At 44.8% G+C, this 20944-nt stretch overlaps 2 protein-coding genes across 2 annotated transcripts in view; one reads left to right on the forward strand and one right to left on the reverse strand.

Annotated features, from left to right (window-relative positions):
- The window catches only part of ZBTB5 (zinc finger and BTB domain containing 5), a 10379-nt gene extending 10052 nt beyond the window's left edge, over nt 1-327 (reverse strand). Inside the window, exon 1 of the mRNA XM_085302124.1 lies at nt 48-327. The gene's annotated coding sequence lies outside the window, so the exon portion shown is untranslated. The remainder of the gene's footprint in view (nt 1-47) is intronic.
- POLR1E (RNA polymerase I subunit E) lies at nt 244-12664 on the forward strand. The gene is made up of 12 exons (XM_085302126.1): nt 244-551; nt 708-811; nt 3263-3339; nt 4646-4731; nt 5468-5523; nt 5923-6067; nt 7077-7184; nt 7658-7754; nt 8327-8460; nt 9161-9242; nt 9876-10007; nt 12280-12664. Exons 1-12 carry the CDS (start codon nt 491-493, stop codon nt 12437-12439), a joined length of 1242 nt encoding a protein of 413 aa, XP_085158252.1. The 5' UTR covers nt 244-490; the 3' UTR covers nt 12440-12664.
- Nucleotides 12665-20944: the final 8280 nt, after the last annotated feature.

The raw sequence follows: 20944 nt of genomic DNA on the forward strand, positions 1-20944 counted from the left end.
CGCCTCGCGCCGCGCAACGTCACCCGCCGCCGCCTCGCCGCGCTCACCTGCGCTCCCCTCCCTACCCGCCGCTCTTCGCCGCCGCGCGGGAAGGGCCGGGGCGGCGCCGGCGGAGGGGGAGGGGGGGGATCCGCGGGGAGCGGGCGGGGCCGGAGCGCCCGTCGTTCGCTGCCCTGCTCGCCCCGTCTCCTGCCCCCGGCAGCCGCTGCCCTCCAGCGGCCCCCCTCCGCGGCAGCCGGAAGTGACGCCATGAGGCCGCGGCCCCGCTCGGCAGGGAAGGGGCGGGGCACGGGGAGGAAACGGCCTGCAATCGTGAGGGGGGACGAGCGCGCCGACCCCCCCAGCCAATCAGGGGGCCGCCTGCCTCCCGCTCGCTAATCCGCGACCTTGTTGCTAGCGAGCGATCGGGTCCCCGGGACTCGCTARTAAGCTGGCCGCTGATTGGGCGCCTTCCGCGCCCCGCCCCGCCGCACGCTGCCGAGACGACAACATGGCCGCTGCCCTGTGGCGCTACCGCGGGGACCCCGAGGCGGAGCAGCCCGCGCTCGTAGGTGAGGCGGGCACGGCGCGGCGCGGCGCGGCGGCTCGTCCCGCAGTGGGGGTGGGGGGAGGGTCCGGAGCCCCGTCGGCGCCGCGGGGCGGCCCGGGCGGGCGGGCGGCTGCCGGCGGCCCCGTGCCTCAGGCCTGTCTTTCGCGCTGCCCCGCAGTCCAGTTCTCCAACGGGAGGCTGCAGAGGGCCGACGACATGCACTTCACCGTGTACCGGGACAGAGACAGTACCAACCCGCGGAAGAGGCACCGGCGGATCCTGGTAAGCGCTGCGTGCTGGGTCACGCTTTTCTATCTAGCGCCGTGTATTTCCAAGCTTCGGCAGTTTTGCCGAGGGGAGACCCCGGGACAGTTTGGAAACATATGTGTTTCTGTATGCATACGTTTTTAAATTTATTGCTGTAACAACTGYAGTTCTAAAAAGTATCCCCTTTTCATGGTTTAACTTCTATATAATAATATGTATRTAGAGCCACAATAAGTTGCATATTCGAAAAGCCACGAAAATGCCTCCTTCAGCATCCAAACTCCTGCTGGGCTGTTAGAGATCAGAGTGAGATCACAGAATGGTGAGGTTGGAAGGGACCTCTGGAGATCACCTAGTCCACTCCCCCTGCTCAAGCAGGGTCACCTACAGCATGTTACACAGGATTGCATCCAGGCAGGCCTTGAATATCTACAAAGAACACTCCACAGCCTCTCTGGGCAACCTCTTCCAGYGCTCCGTCACTCTCTCAGTGGAGAACTTCCCCCTCACGTTCAGGCGGAACTTCCTGTGGTTCAATTTCTGCCCATTGCCTCTTGCCCTGTCATATGGGACAACTGAAAAGATTTGTCCCCATCCTCTTGACACCCTCCCTTCAGGTACTTGTACACATTAGTAAGATCCCCCCCTCAGTCTTCTCTTCCCCAACCTGAAGAGGCCCAGCTCTCACAGCCGTTCCTCATGGGGTGGATGCTCCAGCCCTCTGATTGTCTTTGTAGCTGTAAGGCAGATATAACCGGACACGTGGACATAGGACACATTAGTAATTCCATCTCTATGAATTGTGAGGTTTTGGGTTTGTTTTTGCACCTTTTTCTGGTGGCTTCTGAGAATAAGAATGAGAAACCCTGGTCAGATACAAAGTTACTTTTAATACCTGTGGCACCTCTTTTCCTCTTTTTAGGCCATTTCTTGCTTTCCTGGTGTATTTGCTTTCATAATAGTACAGTGAGTGAGACCCTTAAAATCAGCAGCGGCCTTTATTTTGTAGCAAGTTTAAAAAGTGATCAGATTTTGGGCCCTCCTCTTTCCAGTTTTTCCAAAAACATTTCTGTATCTTGGAATATTTTAGAGATTTCTGTCTAAGTTGTAGTTCAGATATTGGCTCCCATTATAATAGAGATAGGAGTGACAATGAGGAGGTAGAGTAGTGAAAAGTTTAATACTGAAGATAGCTCTGCTTGGGGTTAAGAAGAGAACAAATACTTGTTTTGTTACTATGAAGAGTTTTGTAAGCTCTGCTGAGTGACATTCTCGGCAAAGGCAGTTTATAGTTTCTCTAACAAACCACAGGGTATCTCAGTACTCCAGAGAAATGGTACCAAATATTGGTATGCTACCAAAGTCTCAAAGCATAGCTGTCTTTTGAGCGTTTTGGGATTAGGAAAGTKAATGAAACAAACCTCATGTCCTTTCAAACATAATATTATGGGCTGTGCCTCTTGGAATGGAAAGGAACTTGACACACAGTATAATATGACTAATTATATTGATAGTGACAAATGAGAATTAGTAACCTTTCCATCTGAACTGAATACATGCTTAAGTAACTAATTTTGATTGATACACAATGGTGTATATGCTGAAGCTAATACTGATTTACAGATGTTACAGGTGCTTATTCTAATAACCTAGCTAATAAAGGAGGTAGTGCATGAAAAGTAAAAGCTGTTACTTAAAAAATAATCAGGTCCATGCGATGGCAAAATCTTTACAATCTTTTTCTTTGTTTTCTGATTTTTTTGCATTTACACAATGAACACGAATTCTTTACCAGTCTTTTTTTGGGGGGAGGGAGGGTTAAATTACATTGTAAGGATTTTTTTTTTCTTTCTTTCATTGAAAAGAAAGCAGACTTCAAAGTCAGAAGGTGCTTTTGGCTACTAGTATGAATATTTTCAGCCAAAATCCTCAGGACTATTTCATTGCAGTAGAGGCACAGGCATTTAAAATGTGTTTARGTGTCTAAGCCATTCCTTAAGGCTGCTTGCCCTTTATCAGTCAATATAGTTACCTGGCAACACTACAGCTTTAAATGAATCATTCACATTTACGCTGTTAGTTTTGGCCATTGTTTCTGAATTAAAGCATAATTGTCAACATAGCCAGGTGTTTTAATTGCTGTGACATGCAAGTTTGTTATTGTGGTAAACTCTTAATTTAAGGTATGATTGCCATTATTTCCTTTTGATGATTTCTTGTCTTCTGATTGGCTGGAAGCAGAAGTAGGGTGATAGCCACTTGCAGCTTCAAGAAATGTCTTTCTTTTAAAGGTTTTGTCCTGATGCAAAATACTTCCGTAGCAGATGAAGTGTGCTTTGCCAGCTCTGTGACTGRTATTTGATACCTGGGAGCATAGAGCTTTGTGGCGGTAGATAAATAAAATGAATGTAGGGATGGTTAATCACAGATGGACCTGCATTAAAGTCGTTTTTCTGTGTTTTTCAGGTCTCAGAAACTGAAAGACTTTCGTACGTGGGGAATAACTTTGGTAGCGGAGTTATGAAGTGTAATTCCCTATGCAGGTACGGGCGGTGGGCAAAGCTGGGGCAGGGACCAGGTGGAAGAATCTTGCCTTGTTATTCCCAAAAGTGTGTGTTTTTTTTTTTTGTTTTGTTTTTTTTTCTGTAGCTGAAACAAAGCTCCAAAGTGGCTGCCTTCTTGAATTTGAGAGTTAAATTTAGTTTAATGAACCCTTATGCTACAAATGTTGAAGCTGTTCTGTTTTTGTATAAATTTAGAACTGTTATCTATGAACACTTCATATCACACTTCATGATTAAGAGGTAGTTTTAATGATTTCAGTGATGCTTGTTTGTGCCTCTGGAGGCCCTGAGATCTGTGCCCACCTAATGCAAAACTGTCACTTGAAGCTGAACAGATATCTGCAGCTAAGTTGGCTTGTTAGTGTCCCCAGCTGCCCTCCTGTGCTCTGGGACTATGGGAGTGGATTCACTGGAGAAAGTCCTCACACATGCCACTAAAGCAGACAGAGGAAGAAAGAGGCTCAAGTACCAGGACTGAAATTAAAACAAGGAACGTGGAGCCAGACTCTTCTCAGTGACACCCAGTGACAGAATGAGAGGAAGTGGGCACAAACGGGACACACAAGAAATTCAATCTGAACATAAGAAAACACTTCTTTACTGTGAGGGTGATGGAAGACTGGAACATGTTGCCTGGAAAGGTTGTGAAGTCTCCATCCTTGGAGACTTCAAAGCTCAACTGAATGAGGTCCTGAACAGTGTGCTGTAGGGGACTCTGCTTCAGCAGGGGAGTTGAACCAGGTAGTCTCCAGAGCCCCTTCCAGCTCCAACTGTTTTATGATTCTATGAAATGTGGGGTGAAAGGGAAATCATCTGAGATAAATGATTCCATTTTAGAGGCAGCAAAGTAACATTTCTGTGAAATTCTGAGGACCGAGACTCAAAGTGATTCTTTCTAAGCGGAGAACTGGCCACAGGAAAAACCCAGGTTTGGAAAACATGAGAAACTGCGTAGGAGCACTGAGAAACTAAGCATCATGACATGTCAAAAGAGACAAAAAGAATGGACACCAGCACTCAGACGTGGAGACTCCATTCTGTGCATCTTGGAGCTAATTCAGTTGTCTTAGAACTTCCACATTTATGTAGAGCAACAAGACTTTATGTACATATGTCTTGAAGGGAATTTGTTTTACTGTGAAATCCTGAATGTCTTTGGAAAATCAGTGTTTGCAAGGCAGAAAAATTAGCAGGGGGTGAGAAGTGCACAAAGCTTTGTGCCATGCTATTGTAATAGCATCACACTAAACTGTCTCCCACTGATAATCTGCTCCTGTGTTCTCAGGTATTTTGTTGGTGTGTTAGACAAGGATTCTGGGCAAATGGAAGTCTATAATGCTGAATTATTCAACATGCAGCCCTTGTTATCAGGTAGGAGGATACTTTGTTTAATGCTAGCACCAAAGTCACAGTGCATGCGTTCAGCCATTGATTTGTTGCTGACAGCAGCAGTCTCTGCTTCCTCCCTGGCTGTTCTTTCTTGCTCATTTCTGGATGACAATACATACATACTTCTTGTAAAGTGCTGCTTAATGTAGAGAATAAAGGAGCAGAGAGCAAGATTGCATCTGAATGCAGCTGCAACGTAGGATGGAGGCTAAACAGAAGACATTACAGGAGGGAGGGTGGAAGTACCAGAGCTGATAACAAAGTTGTCCGTGTTCAGCATAATGCAGATCTGTCTAGGTTTACTCTACCATCAAAAGCCTCAAAATATTCAGATCTAGGGACCAAATCACTGAAAAGCAGAACAACTTTTCATCAGCAGAATTGTTTTCTAGTGTTTGACCCAGAAGGATAACTCCAAGGGTAAGGTCATGGGCCTTTTGGAAGCTTACTTCTTTCATGTGCCACAGTATCTGGGTATTCCTGCAGTCCATGGTATATGCTCATAGGTTTTTACAGCACAAATTGGTGTTTTTCTTCTTTATTTTGATTACATGCTGTATCATATTTTTTGTGTTCTTTTAATTGAAAAAGTTCTGTGGAAGGCATCTTGACATGATGTGCCAAGTCTTCCATAATGGATTAGAGCAGGAGAACTATTGAATGCAGATGTTTTCCTGGTTGCTGCAAGCTGAGCATACTGATTTTTGTTCCTTTATAGATAACTTAATAGCTGATGAAACAGAGGATTATCAGAATAAGTCCTACAGGGAGAAGGTAAAGTTGAAACCCCTTATCATATTCTAGTATGGTTATCTAGCTAACGATGGCAGATGATACTTGTTGGAGATTAAGATGTTTAGTTTACCACTGCAGTGTAAACCTGTGTAAGTTCAGTACTTCGTGCATTGAAGATATGTGAGACAGTGCATAATTAGTTCCTAATTTAGCAGTATTTTTTTTTTAATTATGCCTTGTATACAGTCTTGGAGATTTCTCTCCCCTTACAGACAAGTGCTTGCTTTATTGCAGGGCTGTATCCACTGATCTATTTGAAGTCATCTTAGAGAATGTGGTTATGGGGCCACATGGTGATAGTTAGGGGAGTTTTAGTCTTGGATACAAAGTGTTTTGAGTTCAGGAATTTGTTGTGATTTGCATCTCTCTTCCATGCAGATGGATTTGTGCATTGAGGCCTTTGGTACCAGTAAGCAGAAGCGAGCCCTGAACTCTCGGCGAATGAATGCAGTGGGCACTGACATCCTGAATACAGCAGTGACAAAAGCAGCAGCAAACATTATAGATGCAAAGGGAATAAAAGGTAAGAAGCAAATGTAACATGGGCAGTCAAAAGCATCTCTTTCTGTTAGTGACTTTCCACATATAAACCAGAAGTGGTGGGAAGGAGAAAGTGTTTTTCCTTGAAGTGGGCAAGGAAGTAGTTGGTTGAGCAGCTGAGAAGGGCAACTCACAGTTCTGTGGGGAACTCACAGTTCTTTCCAAGAACTTCTTTCTTCTGGACCTGTTAGAGTTCTTGAGAGTTGCCAGACTAAAGGAAGGTCCTTTTGGCATCAGTGTCTGCACACGTTTTTGGGAGCTTACTTGGAAGTCCCTGGATATCTGCTTCCTGGAATGAAGGCAGCAAATTCACCTGGCCTGAAATGAGACATTTACATGCAGGTGAATTGCATCCTGGTTTCATAGCAGCGTGTGTGTGGGAAATGGTCCATGCCCCAAGCTAGGTCAGGGCCGCCTCAAGAGCTGTTGTGCCAGACTGAGGGGCCTAGTCCTTTGCTGTGGAAGAGTCTACAGCAGAGACATTTCTGCTGTGGCATTAGTTTTTGCCACTGCTTTATGGAAAGTTCATTTTTCAAGGCCTCACTTGATCTGGTCCTCAAAATATAGCACATGAGAAGATATTTCAAAGAGTGCATCTTCAGTTTTATTTCTTGTTGTTAAAGAGCAGAACGTTTCTGAAAGAAGTGATAACACCTGTGTCATCTGCCATCCATCATGCCAGCCAGAATGCTGAATGCGTTGATGTGCATATCATAAGCTCTCAGTCAGCACCCTGCAGAATGCTGTCTGTGTGACACTAAGGAAACAAAATGGAGGAGAGCTGTGGTCTTCCCATAGCACCTTTGCAAGAGTCAGATAAATGTCTGAAACTGCAATCCAGTTTCTGTTTCCAGCTAGAACTAGTCTAGTGTTCATCCAAGAACCCAACTGAGTAGACTATATTCAAAGAAAGCACTTGCTTTGTGGTTGTTTTCCCAGTGCTCTTGTCTGTATGATTCAAATGCTGTCTTCTTTCTTGCTTCCCTCTAAAGCTTTGATCCAGGATGTGGCCCAAGATGAAGTGCAGAACATCTCTGTCTTCCTCCCTCCATGTCATGAAGATGCTGACAAGCCAGAAAATGTCTACAAGTTTGAGGACAGTATCTTTTTCTGTGTCTGAGTGTGGTTTCCCACACTTGTAAGCCTTGATATCTGTCACAGTAGTGAGTGCTGTCTGGTGTCTGCTGACAGAGCTGAGTCTTCTCTCTCCTGAATCAAAACCTGTGAACAGAGATGTACTGTGCTGGGGCTATGGGCTTGCAAGTTCCACACCCTTCTTCCTTCTTTTAGAGAGAGAAGGATTCAGTACCTGCCTGTTAGAAGCAGTTCAGTTATGAATAGTAAGGAAATCAGAAATGTAGGAGAGATGCTTTGTGACAGAGCCACAGCGCTTTAGAAATCTTTGTTCTTGGCCAGCCTTCCAGTGCTATGATTATGTCCTGCCTATTTATAGCTTACTCCCCTCTTTCCCAGCCCCATACCTCCTTTAGTGATAGTGGATAAAGCGTATCTCCCTGTGGACTGTTCAGACCGTGAAAGAGCACAATGGTTCTTTTCTTTAAAATCCTTCCAGTTCTCTCCCCAGCAGAGTACGAAGCATTGCGGGTTCCAGCAGCAGTCCTCATTAACATAACTCCAGAGGAAATCATCAAGAAAACAGAAGAGAAAAGGTAATGCTGCATGTAGTCTTCTAATAGTCATGACTGCCTCAGAGAGGCTTTAGTGTTTTGTGGGGCAGAATGGATACCGTGACCTGCTGTGCTCTACCCAAGCTGATCTTTTCAGTGTAGATGGAGGACATCTGTCAAGCATGACTGAGCAGCACTTGTCTCTCTGGGGAGTCCACATTCCCCAAAGTGTGTGTAGTTTTATGGCAAAGGAAGATGTGTGCACAGCAGCATGGCTGCCCTGTGGGGAATTCTTTTGCAGGGGAGGAAAGGGAAAAATCCAAAACTGGATTTGGAGGTAGCTGCCTGGAAGAGTGAGTGTGCAGCTGTTCCGGGCATAGTTCCTGAGCACTGTCCCAGCAAAGTACTGACCAGAAATTTGCTGTGGCTTGACAAGCTGAGACAGGCAATCACTTAACAGTCTGTTATGTCCTGGTACAGTCTGAGAGGGCCTGGGCTGAACATGGTGGACATTGACAGGAAAGTGTGCTCATAAAGCCACCTCATGGGTTTTGCTCTGGCAAAGTTCTGGGAACTCTTCTGGTTTGTTGATTCTCATGCTCTCTCCTCTTCAGCTATTGCTCCTTCGTTCTAGAGGAGCTGAAGTTCTTGCCTCCTGATGAGAAGAGCAGGGATCACAAAGCCCGATGCCTTTGGTTCCTGGACACCCTTATTAAGTTCAGCTTCCTAAAAGTCATCAAGAAGAAGCGTAAGACATTAGTGGAAAGTGTTTCCTCTCCCCTTCTCAGCCACATGCAGGGACTTGGTTTATAATAGGAATTCTCAAAAACATTGCAGAAAATACTTCATTTGAGATTTTCAGGACTTGTCATCTCGCATAGAAATTTGTGCATATGAGGCTCCCTGTCAGTGCTGAAAATGTTATTGTTAACACTTTCAAGGGAGGGAGATGGGGAAGGGGAATGACAAGTCTGCCTGTAAGTATCCTCCTGCGTTGTTGAAGGCACAGGAGTCACTGTGTAGGAGCTAGTCAAGAGGCTTGAATTAGAAGTGAGACTACCTATTTATAGCTTACTCCCCTCTAGACTAGTCTAGGTGGTAATAGGAATTTGTTAATAATTATTTTAATAAACTATCCTGACAGGACTGTAGGTAAAGAATATATTAAAAGTAGAGTGATGCACAAAATTATTTCAAATTTTTTAGTACTGATATGGAAGGTCCCAATTGCCAAATAAAAAGCTGTTAGGAGCCTCTGATCTGAAAGTTAATGAAACCTAGAAATCAAGTGCCTAGATTCCTTTTATGTTTTCTGTGTTGTTGGGAAGAGGTAATAAACAATAATAAATGTGTCACTGGGGTTAGGATGTGTCATTATACAGGCAAATAGCCTGTATAATGAAGAGTCTGTATATCTTGTTTTATTGCAAGATGCCTTTCTGCCCTAGATCCAATGGGCCCTGAATGCCCACACATCATTAGCAGGAAACTTATGAAGAATTTCACTTCACTGACCTACAACAATGGCAGGTAAAGAATTGTTTTTTTAGTTTGATGTTCTTGAAGCTGTGATAGAGTAGAATTGAGCTTGAAGAGCTGTGGAGACATTATCAGGAAATCTCAGCATGTACTTCCTTCCAAAACATGAAACTGCAGTACCTTGTCTCACTTAGCAGTTTTAGCCCATGTAATTTTCTCTGTAGGACAGTGGGTTACAACCTGTAGTGGTCTCTGAACTGTGCAGTGAGCAATCAATAAATACTTCTATAGGGTTGTCAGCCAAGAATCTGCAGTATGCAGTGTTTTTGATGAGTTTCTAGCAGTCACGTTGAAAACCCTCAAAACAACTTCACTTTACTTTCCTCTTGCAAGGCACCAATGTGCCAAAGAACCTGAGATGTCATCTGTCATTGGTTTCATCAAGGCTGCACAGTGATTAATGACCCCAGAATCCTGCTTTTGAACAGAAGCATAATGATCATATGAGGAGAACACAGAAGTCTGTCAGGCCCTATGATCAGGGATATCTACTGCTTTCAGCTCTTACCTAGTATGTAGGAAAAGTCAGTCTAATTGGGGCTCCAGTTCTGTCTGCACCTCATGGGGATTGTGTTTTGGTTTCACTGAAGCTTCATATTTCCTGTCTTTTCTCTTGGCCTCCAGTGTCCAGAATTTAATCTCTGCATCAATGAAGGCTAAAATCACAGCATACGTCATCGCATTGGCTCTGCACATTAACAACTTCCAAATAGATATTACTGTCCTGCAGAATGACATGAAGCTCCAAGAAAGCAGGTGAGCCATTGCATTTATTTGTATCTGATGGGATGTGCTGCAGCCCTTGTACAAATGGCACTTGTGACAAGGAGGTTCTCAAGTATATCATGAGGCTCTTCAGCTGTTTCACAGAAAAGGTGACTGATGCAGACAATACCAAAACAGCTGGCTGGGTTGGAATCTAGCACAGGACTCATCTGCTTCCTTCTAGCTCTCTTGCCTGACAAGTAATGTTGCTTTCCACTGTCATCTCCACTGTGCCCCTTCTTCCTGCAGAGCTCTGATCTCTGCTAGGTTCCAGTCTAGGTTTAATTGCAGATTTGCAACTGTCAGGAACAGGAAGATTAGAAAAGCTTTTTTTTTTTTTTTTTTTGGGGGTCACAAAATTAGATTGTAAGCATGCATTTTGTGCTTCTGTGAAGTAATCACAGGCTCCTGAAATTTCCCCACCCTTGGCTTGGCACCAAGAAGATTGTTTTATTTCTCAAGTTCTGATGTGTTTAGGGGGGTTTCAGCAAATCATCGTGGTGGGAGAATGAGAAGAAGTTGTAGGCAGAGTTCCTGGCGTTAGTATATGAGATGAGGATTTGCCACCTGGCAAGTGTGATGAATGCATGTGAGTGAAAATGAATGCATGGAAGACAGTTCACAGAATAAGTTTCTAGACAGACAACTCTTGTCGGGATAACTCTAATGGGAAGTTGCTTCCTAGCCTTCTATTTGTCATGAAAAAATAAATATACTCTGCCATGCGGTTTGCATCTAGCATATCTTGCAGCTGCAAGATGTGCTTTCACCAGTAGATGTCAGTCAGTGCACAGTCCCAGGYTCCCCAGGCTCTGTGAAAATTCATCTTCTGGTTGCAGTGGATCTCTTACTCCTGCAAAATAAATCAGGAATTGATTGGAGTTAATCAAATGTCTAATGAGCTTGCTGGGAAATCTCCCAACAAGCAGACATTAGCTCAGCAGACAGCTTACTAATACGATTTCCGAATGGACCAGGTTACCCTATTGGCAATTGGAGTTCAGCTGTGCTATTAGTATCTTTTCTCCCTCCCCATCCKGCTCTGTGGATGATGATTCTGAGGACCTGCACTTCCTAACACAACAACACTGGTCCTTCACAACAGCATTGTGAGAGCTGATGTTGCTTTAGTGCAGCACTTCCCTATTACTTCAAGAAAGACATTTCTGTCTGCAGGATTTTGTTGCTGGGAGTATCCTGTAGTTTTTGGTTGAGGAATGTAATGTGAAGCTGCTTTGATAACTGAAGTTATCAGAGCCTTTAGTCACCTCCTGGGTTTGAGAGTATTGATGATGAACATTGATGGAATGAACCCTGGTTTTGCCCCCAGTTATGTTCTTTGGTGAATAGTGAGCACTGTTTGCTAATTTCCTCTTTTGGAAAGAGGCCATACTGTTTGGGGGATTAACATGCACATTAAATTTTTGCTTTTAAATACTGTACTGGGGCTGGGAGCACTGGGCAATGTACACTGGTGAGAAGAGGCTGGTGGAGACTGAGACCAGCTAGGAAAATTGAAGCATAACAAGTTTGAGAACAATCTGGTATAGCTTTGGGATGATCCATGCTTGGAATGGGAGGTTTGATTAAAGAACTCTAGAGATCTCTTCCTGTCTAAAATTTTTTGTGTTTCAAGGATATAAAGTGACTTGGGAGGATTCTCTGTCTTGTATGTTCTTGGGACGAAGGCCAGAACACTTCCTTGCTTGCTATTTTCAGAGGTGTTTGGTTTTCTCTGACAGGCCTCCAGATGTATTCTCGTCTGCCCTGTTTTGCYCAAACTCTTCTTGCTACATACCTCAGCCAAGCTCCTCTGCTTAGGGATGCTKAACTCGAGCAGCTAAGAGGAGTGGCTCTTGAGCTGTACTAGTTTTCCTGCATCATACCATGCACAGGAAATGAGTGCCTTGTGAAGCATTTGCATTTGAAGAATGCAGATGCTGAGGATCAAGGCTTGCTGACCTTCCTTCAAAAATGCAGAGCAGCATTTTTACAAGTTAGCTGACCATTGAGTAGGACGATACGTGTTTATAATGCTCTCCAAGGTGGTTGTGCTCAGGTCAGTAACATTCTAGCTGCCACAGCAAGGCTCCACTCCATAGCCTTTGGATACCTCAAGCTTCTGTCACCTTAGTACTTCTGAAACCCTATTACTGCTTCCTAGTTTCTACCCTGAGGGGAAAGAGCATTGCTCTTTTGCATCATGTCTGCCCCAGAAGGCATATCCACCCCATTGACATAGTATTTCTCTGATACTTTCCAGGATGATGGACATTGCGAAGGCCATGAGGCTGAAGATCTCTAAAGCAAGGGAGCTACCAGGACTTGAGGCTGAGCAGAACCACAAGCTGGGCACTCTCTCTCTCCCCTTACCCATGCAGAAGGCATCGAAGGGCCAACGGAAGCGCAAGAAGATGAACTGAAATACCTCTGTAGTCAGAGCAGAGGTGAAACAACTTCTTTCTCAGCTGCACCCAAACCATTCAGTGGCACTTATATCTGTTGGATTTAGCTGTCCACAGACAGGCCAAGACCCAGCTGAAATCCAGTCTTGTTGTTGGACTAGGACAGATGCTGACTTTACTAAACTGCTTATTTTTTCTATATATGTTAAAAAATACATAYAATAAACCCTTTGCCCTTCTTCATGCTCATGTGAGAGAGGACAGATGTAGGATGAGCCAGAGCAAGGAGAGTAATACCTGAAACCACAGGTTTTTCACTGAGTACTAACAGGTTAGTTCTAGCATCATTACCTGTTGGATTGGCTAGTCTTACCCTTTTTGACACGAATGTGAGGTGAAGAGCATAAGAGAACAGAGGCTAAGCAGTGTTGGTTTATGCACAATTTCAGCTCTTTCTGGACTTGTTTCTCCAGATTTTCAGTTTAATTTTGTGTTCAAATAGTGTTAAGTTRTAACACAGAGAAAATACTGCTGCCTCTTTCTGTATCTCAAGAGGAGGAAGGACTGGAGCTGGAGTCATGTTGAGAAAGTTGCTTGAATCAGCAGCTGCCCATTGGGAGAGACTTCTGTGCTAGTTTCCCTGTATTTTCAATTTAGTTTTAGGCTGCTGAGTTTCTCTGAGTTCCATTCCAGGTGTGTGTTAAACAAGGTTGTAAGAATGTGGGGCTTAGGAAAAGTAGTGGATCAGCTCCAAGAAGAAAAGGTCGTGTAAACATGGAGGAATACAAGATAAGAGCAGTCTTCTCTTTGAAGGTGTGTCTGCTTCAGACAGTAATTCGGGTTCAGATACACCTGTGTACATCCTTGGGATCTATAGTAGTTTCTYACTACGCTCGTTTGTTAGATCTGTAAATAGTCAGCTATTAGAAGCAGCGCAAAGTATGTCCAGTTTTCTCGTAGAGGGTAATTAAATGCCATGGAAATTACAGGATGCAGATAATCAATGGTAAGGTTTTTTGTGGCTTGTCTGTTACCATTACTGTGGAAAATCTCATTGGGAAAAATGTGAAAGGCTTTAGAATGAAAGATAGCAACAGGATTAGTTATGCACTCTAATGACTATGTGGGGGGCTTGTTCAGAGAACAAGAATTGTTGAAAAAAGAGCAAGTTCTTTGCAGTGCATAGGATTCTGGGTCTCCAGCTGCTGTTGTTGTATGCCTCAGCAGGGAGGCCCAGTGTGTAGGACTTGAACTCTCAAGTTGTGCCCTGACTCTCAGTCTCCCTGTCTTGCTTTCTCTTATCTCCATAGCTCTCCCATCCGCCTACCATAAGAAGAATGACCCACTCTCAGACACCTTGCAGCCCTGGAGATGATCTACCCAGAGGGAGTGAGGTTTCAGGCAATAGAAGGCACTTAGCTTAGGTCCTGGGAGAGCTTGGTCCTACCTCACACTGTGTTTGGCTCTGAGAGAGGATTAGGCTGAAGCTGGGTGTTATCCTGCCCAGTTCACATATGTGTAGGAGAGCAAACTTCTGATGTGCAATATTGTGGCTCACATGCTGGATTTGGGAATCTCTTGACGTATCCAGGCATTGTTCTTGAGTCTTTTGTAGAGTAAAGTGGTTCAGGTAGCTAATCTTTAACTTAGTACTTATTTTTTTTAATTCTAATTATAGTCTGTCTTGTGTGTATCACAGCTAGGAGTTCCAAGTTAGACTGATATGAACCACTATTCTGAGATGCATATAATCAGTTTAGTTGCCATCTGGCTTATTGCCCATGTGTTTTCATTGCTTGATCAGTGGCACTGGAAAGGGAGCACACGTGACCCGCTCTGACAGTGCCATGAATTTTTAGACCAAAAGCTAACTACTGTTGCACAGCTACTTCTGCATGCTTCAGTGAGCAGAGGGGTAGAAAGCAGAGATGCRTGCCCGGGCAACCAAGCAAGCCCCAATGCTGTTTTCAAAGATTTGAAGCTACTTGCAGCAAATATGAGGATGTTATAGCCTCTCTTSAAATCATTGCAGTATGCACTAGAACCTGTTCTGACAGAGTCTGATACTGTCATCCAGCAAGAATGAGTGCTGATTTAGTCCAATGGGGGAAATGACTCCCACTGCTTTCTCGCTAACTCAGCAGGGTTCTTCACTACTGGAAAAGATRCCAAGACACTGACTTGATTGTGAGGGCTCAATGACTGAAATCTAGTCTTTGGGTCCAGAGAGAGCCCCCACACTTTGTGCTACATAGAGCCTGAGAGCAAGCCCTGCTGAACCAAGGAATTCAGGGCTGCTTGGAAACAGGTCATGCTTGAAGGGATTGCTAGGTATGAACTACACAAGCTGTAGGCAGTCTAGTGGGACTTGGAGTCCTGAGTCAAGTGTTGGTCTCCCTGTCTGTGTAGAGGAGGTGAAAGGAAAGGTGAAAAGGAGAGACCACGAAAACCCACTGGCGTTCAGGAAGGATGTTTCACTAGGAAGGAAAGGTTTGCTAATACTCTCTGCTGAGCTTTTGAACCTTGCTTGAGAGCATTTCCTAAACATTAGGTATACAAGGAGGGGTGAGCAATAGTGGCTAGGAGGGATCCAGTGTCTGTGCCCTTGTCTTTGCAGGTGCGTATAAGTTGTCCAATAGGAGACTGAAAGGCAGAGCAGTACCCAGTTCAAAACCGTGCCAGAACACTACCAGCACGTAGCATAGATATGCTGGGAGCAGGAGGCCACTACTTACTGAACTGTCTCTAAAGGACTGATCTGAGGCATTCCTTTGTGCACATAGTACTTGGCAGGCACCATTTTCTCCAAACAATTGCCTCAGCAAGCAAGTAAAAAAAAAATCTATATTGTAATAGGGAAATAAGTTTGCTTGTTTCTCAGCAAATGCAGCATCAACATGTTTGAGCCATGAAAACTAGATAAGGCAGGAGCTGCAAGTTGAATGCCATGGTTCTTACCTGAATTCATCTATGAAGCATTGAAAATCATTGTGGAAAGTAGACTGTGCAGAGGTACATTCTCGCTGTGACATTGTGAGGGGATGAGAAATTTTATGGTCAATAAAAACTCCTCTCAGACACTGATGCACTAAATGTGTGCTCCAGCAGGACACTTGCAGTAGCATGGAGGCTTGTGTGTCCTGGACCCTAAGCCTTGGGCTGTGTCCACTAGAGGATGACTTCCATGGATCCCCAGTTTGAAGGTGACCAGAAGCTCTCCTCAGCCACAGCCCCAGAATCAGTCCAGTATTTTGCCGGCATGCAGATGGTGGTATTGTCCTCTTGAAAGACTATCAAGATATCAAGGATATCTACCAAGTAAAGAGGCCCATTAAAGCTACCTGCAGGCAGCGTACTTCTCACATCTAAGACAGAATGTGCTACTCTGYAGAGCACCAGGGGGACCACGCTGTAGGGTGCAGCTTTTCTTGGTGGTGGTGTTGTCTTGTCTCAAAATGGCCTCCTGTATGTACAGCAGAAAGGCAAGTAGAGCAGCAGCAACAAGGGACACTCAGCTCTTGTCAGAGGTGCCTTCGTAGAAATTAACTTACAAGTAGACAAATGTGCTTTTTGAGCAGAGCAAAATTCAAGGACTGTGTCAAGCACTGGCCACGTGAGTCATGAGGTATTGCTCTGGCTTTGCACTATGTTCAGATGGTGAAAAAGCCAGCAGAGTTCCAGATTATGACCTGAGCAAGCTCCTGGTTTGTTGCTGAGTAACTYAGTTTATAACAATGAACAACTGAATTGAGCATCTGCACAAGTGCAGCAGCAACCCRGGCTGCTTCCCTTATGCTCTCAATGTGCATAAATTTCTGTATGGCTGCTTGGCATCATACACATCCTCCACTGATRATGCTGTTCCTGCCCTGAGGAGCAACAGGTACAGAAAGAAGAGGGTGTTAAATCTATTTTGAAGAAATTATGAGAAATCCTGCCCCTCCCCCCACCCCCACGTTTTAGGGGTCTAGTCAGTGGGCTTCAGAAGCCTCTGGGGAAGTACTGGAACCAACAGCTATTTTCCAAAAGCCTGATGAGCGCAGAAGCTGCTTTGGCTTGGAAGTAACTAAACCTAGTCTCTGGGAATGCTGACTCCTCTCATTCCCTGCCTGTTTGGGAGAGCCAGAAACCAGGTACAGCGGAGTCTGCCTCTTTACAGAGCCTGTTACAAACATCATCCCAGCTGGCCTCTGTTTAAAGCAGTTTCACAGCTAAAAAGCTGTGTTGGGAACATATAAAAATCGTCCTGGGTCAAAGCAGTCGTCTGTCTACCTCAGCACTGACAGTGACAGCAAGAGGCTACTTAGGGCTAGCAGGTCAGCCTTGCTCCTTTATATGGTTCCATCCCCTTATACTCTTCCAGCACTTTCACTGACCAGATTGGAGAGCTAGAGAGGGCATCCTGGAGCACTCCCTGTGGTATCCATTTATGGCCCTGCTGGCCAGAAGCTAATCAAGCCTCTTTTGGCTCTGCTGATCCCATCTTCTGTCAGTGTGCCTTGCAGCAAGTTCCAAAGATTGCCTCCCTGCGAGGTGAGGCAGAACTTTATTTCACCAGCCTCCACCTAGTTTCATGTGCTTGYAGTTCTCAAAGAACAGATCTTTACCCGCTTTACCCCTTCCTCTGTATGACTTCCTATTTATGACTCTTGATCACATCCCTTTCAAACTCCTTCTCTTCCCAGCCTATTTAGTCTCCTCCTAAAGCAACTGCTCCATTTCTTGAGCATTTAGGTGCCCATTTCCACAGTCCCTCCCTGTTCCTTCTTTATCTCTTCTGTCTCCTTGAGACACAGAGACCAAAACTGCACATAGTGCTCAACTTGTGGATGACTAGATTTYATATACAAACCCCTTCCCATCTTGTCCTCCATTCTTCCATGAGAGTGTTCAGCACTTTGCTGATTTCCCATTGAGCCAGTGCAGCAGGTCCTTGAACCAAAGGATGAGGAGATCTGTCTGCAGAGACACTAARAGCTTTGTCCTGAACTGTAACTGTCAATTCTACACTCAGCCCCTTGTTGACCTAGTTTAGATTATTTTTCCTTAGATGCTTACCTTGTATTTATCTAGAGTGGAGTTAAGTTGTCACTCTTCTGTCCACTCCATTTTCAGGATGTCCTAGAATCAGCAGTGTGACTACCTGACATAGTTTAGCTGAGCATGGTGAGTTCCCATGCACTCCCTTATCCAGATCATTGATGAATGTGTTGAACACAACTGGTCCTAGCAGTGGTTTCTGAGGCACTCCACAGCCAACACCTTTCTATCACCACTGAGAAGTGACCACTGGGCCTTGCCCTTCAACTCCTGCCCTTTGTACCAAGTCCAATAAAAGGTCCCTTCCTCTAACCACCTGGTAATGAGGACTTTCCAGTAAGCTTTGCTGTGGAACCTGTCAAAGGTTCTCTGGAAGTGCAGTCCTCCCCATGCCTCTACCCCAAGGCATACTAACTTCTCAGGGATGTCCTGTCTTCAGTGAGGTGTGATCTCTGCTGACAGAAGGTGTGCTGACACTCTTCCAGTGGGTCACAGTTCTCCATGTGCTCAGGGATCTCATTATTTCATGTGCTACCACCTTCTCAGGGATATCAAGACTCACCAGKCTGTAGTTTCCAAGATTCTTTCTAGAGCCCTTTTTGTAGTTACACAGGGTGTCAACATTAACAATTCACCAACCCTCTGGCTTGGGGGCTGTTTATAGCAGCAGGTTAGCCAACCTGAACAGCATTTTGGCAGTTTAATGTTTGAATCCAGTCAGATTTCCTGGCACTGTAGAACTATATCAGATGTGGAAAATCTCACAATGTAAAGACTAGTGCAAAAATTCACTGACCTGGACTGGTCTGCAATTGATCCTTTTACATCTTGCTCTTCACTGATTTCCTAACTGATGTCAGCAAAAGTGTTTTCCTGTCCTTATGCATCCTTTACAATATGCTCTTCACATCTTTCTTTTGCAGTCTTAGTTTTCTGGTTGCGTTTGCCTGTTCCTGATGCTCAGCCATATAGGAGCTCCCTGGAGTACTTCATTCAACAGTGGCATTGTAGCTTCTAATACTGTATTTGTAGCCAAAACGTTTCAAAATGTTTCTCTCTGCAGTTCATCCTTGATAAGACATGGTATTGGAATCTTCCACTGTTACCACCTGTCCTAAATCTGCAGTTATTGTGTTCTCTCTTTGTTGCTTACCTTTATCAGCTTGATCAAAAGTCAGTGATTGGCCTTGGCCTGCACTTTTTTATTGTGAGAGTCTGGGGCTTCCAACCCTTCTCTCCTTGCTTCCCCCGCCTCCTTGCTTTCCAGTAATGTGTTCACATTTTATATTGTCCTTCCTGTTCAGTAGCACTCCCCRCTTGTTATTCATCTAATGCTATCAGCCTGCTAACGCATCAGTTATGCCACGGACTATCCCCTCTCCTGCAGGTCTCTGAGATCCACCTTGTATCAAGGTAGTCTGTTTGAGGCCAGCCATTATTTCTGAGGTTCTTAGCACTAGTTTAGAAATATGTGTCCTTTCTCCAGCATCTGTGTGTCCATAACAGTTTTTGTGGACAGCCTGCTTCTGCATCTCTATTTCAGTTGTGCTGTTTATTTCTCTCCAGGCATTTTCAGAGGAGCATTAAATATTACTAGTTGCTCCTCCATGCAAGCCAGCCTTCTGATAACTTCCGATTTAAACATAGCACCAGTATCTTTCTGCGCCAGCAGCCTGTCTCTGTTACGACCAATTTACAGCCCATCTCTCCAAGCTGTCTTGCCCCCAGAGGTTCCCCAAGTTCATCCCTGTACACATCAGGGCTCTGGATCCGTGCCTCTATGTGAGACTGGCAGTACCTCAGGAATAGCTATATGGAGATACTGGCCTTCAACTTCCTGCCTTGCAGCATGAATATGGGTTCTGTCAGCCTTCCTTACACAYGCATAGATCACTGGTACCAACTTAGGCATTAGTTCCTCTCTTGTCGCTACTCTCCAATTTTCTTTGGAAAATGTTTCTAACAGAAATATCCTAGTTTATATTCAGGAACAAGAGCTTCATGTCACGAATAGCACCTGGGCATGTGCCAGTGGTAAGTCTTGTTGTTTAAAATAGAAGGAATTCTGTTGACAAATTACCAGATGGAGGTAATAGGCTCATAATTATCACCGAACATAGGCTTCACTGACCTGTAGAAGATAGCACATGAGCCCATAAACAACAGCTGCCCTTCACAACAAACTCAGTTACTAAAATGTAGAGAATTTTTAAAATATAGCACTTTATTTATGGCATACAGCTTTCCTTAGAAAAATGGTATAAAACAATAGTTTTCTTTTAAAAAGTAGTAAGAATCACATCTTCTAGCAGCATCAGTCTGCAAAGAGGCAGGAGTGGTCCGACACTGCAACAGAGTTAGGTCAGGTTGTACTGGAGGAGAAGCCTGTCTGGACAGATTATTTGCTGAAGCAGGTAAATAAAATCCAGTAGGGAACCTATTCACAGAGGAGAGAGTGGCTCTTAAGTTGCTGGGCTTCTCCCAGCATGTATCCACTAACGAGATGGTCCAAAATGGAGAATGGAGAGGTGCCCGTTGCAATGTGTGTGTGTGTGTGTACTTAGGATACTAGAAAATACAGGTAAAAACTTTGGCAGCCAAAATGGCAATGAAACCCGATCTGYGTGTTTCTGGAACTGCACTGCACAAACCTGAAGATGAAGCTGCTGTATTGTTACACAAAATCACACCACCATGGAAAACAGCTAGAGAACTTACTTACTAACCCTTCTGAAGATGTAGTGGTCAGGAGAGTTTGGGGACTCCTCCACAGCATCCGTCAGCCCATCTATTGGAGCACAGTCCACTTTATGCAACAAGTCTGACAAGGTGGAAACCACGAGGTGGTAAATTTAGGTTATATGATTAAAAAAAAAGGTTGTCTTCACATGCATGAAGGAGCACATGGGCATAGTGGCAGACAGGGAGCCCCAATAACCCACTCAGAAAAAAGAAGCCCCGTCCCMAGCCCTCCCTAGGGCTGTCCCAGGAGAGCCATCAGCCCAGTGGGCCAAGGGGGCACCCACCACAATGAGCCACAGCAGCAGCTCTCCAGGTCACCTCATACATGGCAGCATAAGCATATACTGCTTACAGAATACACGATGGGATACAGGGGAAAAGCATTTGGGGAATGCCCAAGACTTTTGTGAGATGTTGAGGGGCAGAATCAAGGATGGAAAAAGAGAGGGATCAAGGTGGTTTGGGTACAAACAAGCATGGGAAAACAGAATGGTAAAAGGGAATAAAAAGAGGCTTGTTGCATGTGAACAGGTTGCTGGTCAGCCTCAATGTTTGGCCATGCCCTGTGCCTGATCAGCACAGGCTGTCTTGTCTTCTCAGTAAACTCATTTTTACCTGTTTTCCTGGGTGAGAGGCTCTCTATCTTGTGTGCATGCATATGCATGTGTGTGGAGGCCTAAATGCCAGCAACTGGAGTCAGACCAGCAGTCACAGGGATCCATGGCATGCTGTGCTGCCAGA

Source organism: Rhea americana, unplaced genomic scaffold, assembly GCF_003343005.1.
Source record: "Rhea americana isolate MKP2758 unplaced genomic scaffold, rheAme1 scaffold_186, whole genome shotgun sequence".
Lineage (NCBI taxonomy): Eukaryota > Metazoa > Chordata > Aves > Rheiformes > Rheidae > Rhea > Rhea americana.

Bases quoted from the DNA above. Each gene is read 5' to 3' on its own strand.
- POLR1E (XM_085302126.1), top strand. From the start codon at position 491: ATGGCCGCTGCCCTGTGGCGCTACCGCGGGGACCCCGAGGCGGAGCAG. The intron at 552-707 runs GTGAGGCGGGCA...GCTGCCCCGCAG, and splicing joins GGAGCAGCCCGCGCTCGTAG to TCCAGTTCTCCAACGGGAGG. The intron at 812-3,262 runs GTAAGCGCTGCG...TGTGTTTTTCAG, and splicing joins AGAGGCACCGGCGGATCCTG to GTCTCAGAAACTGAAAGACT.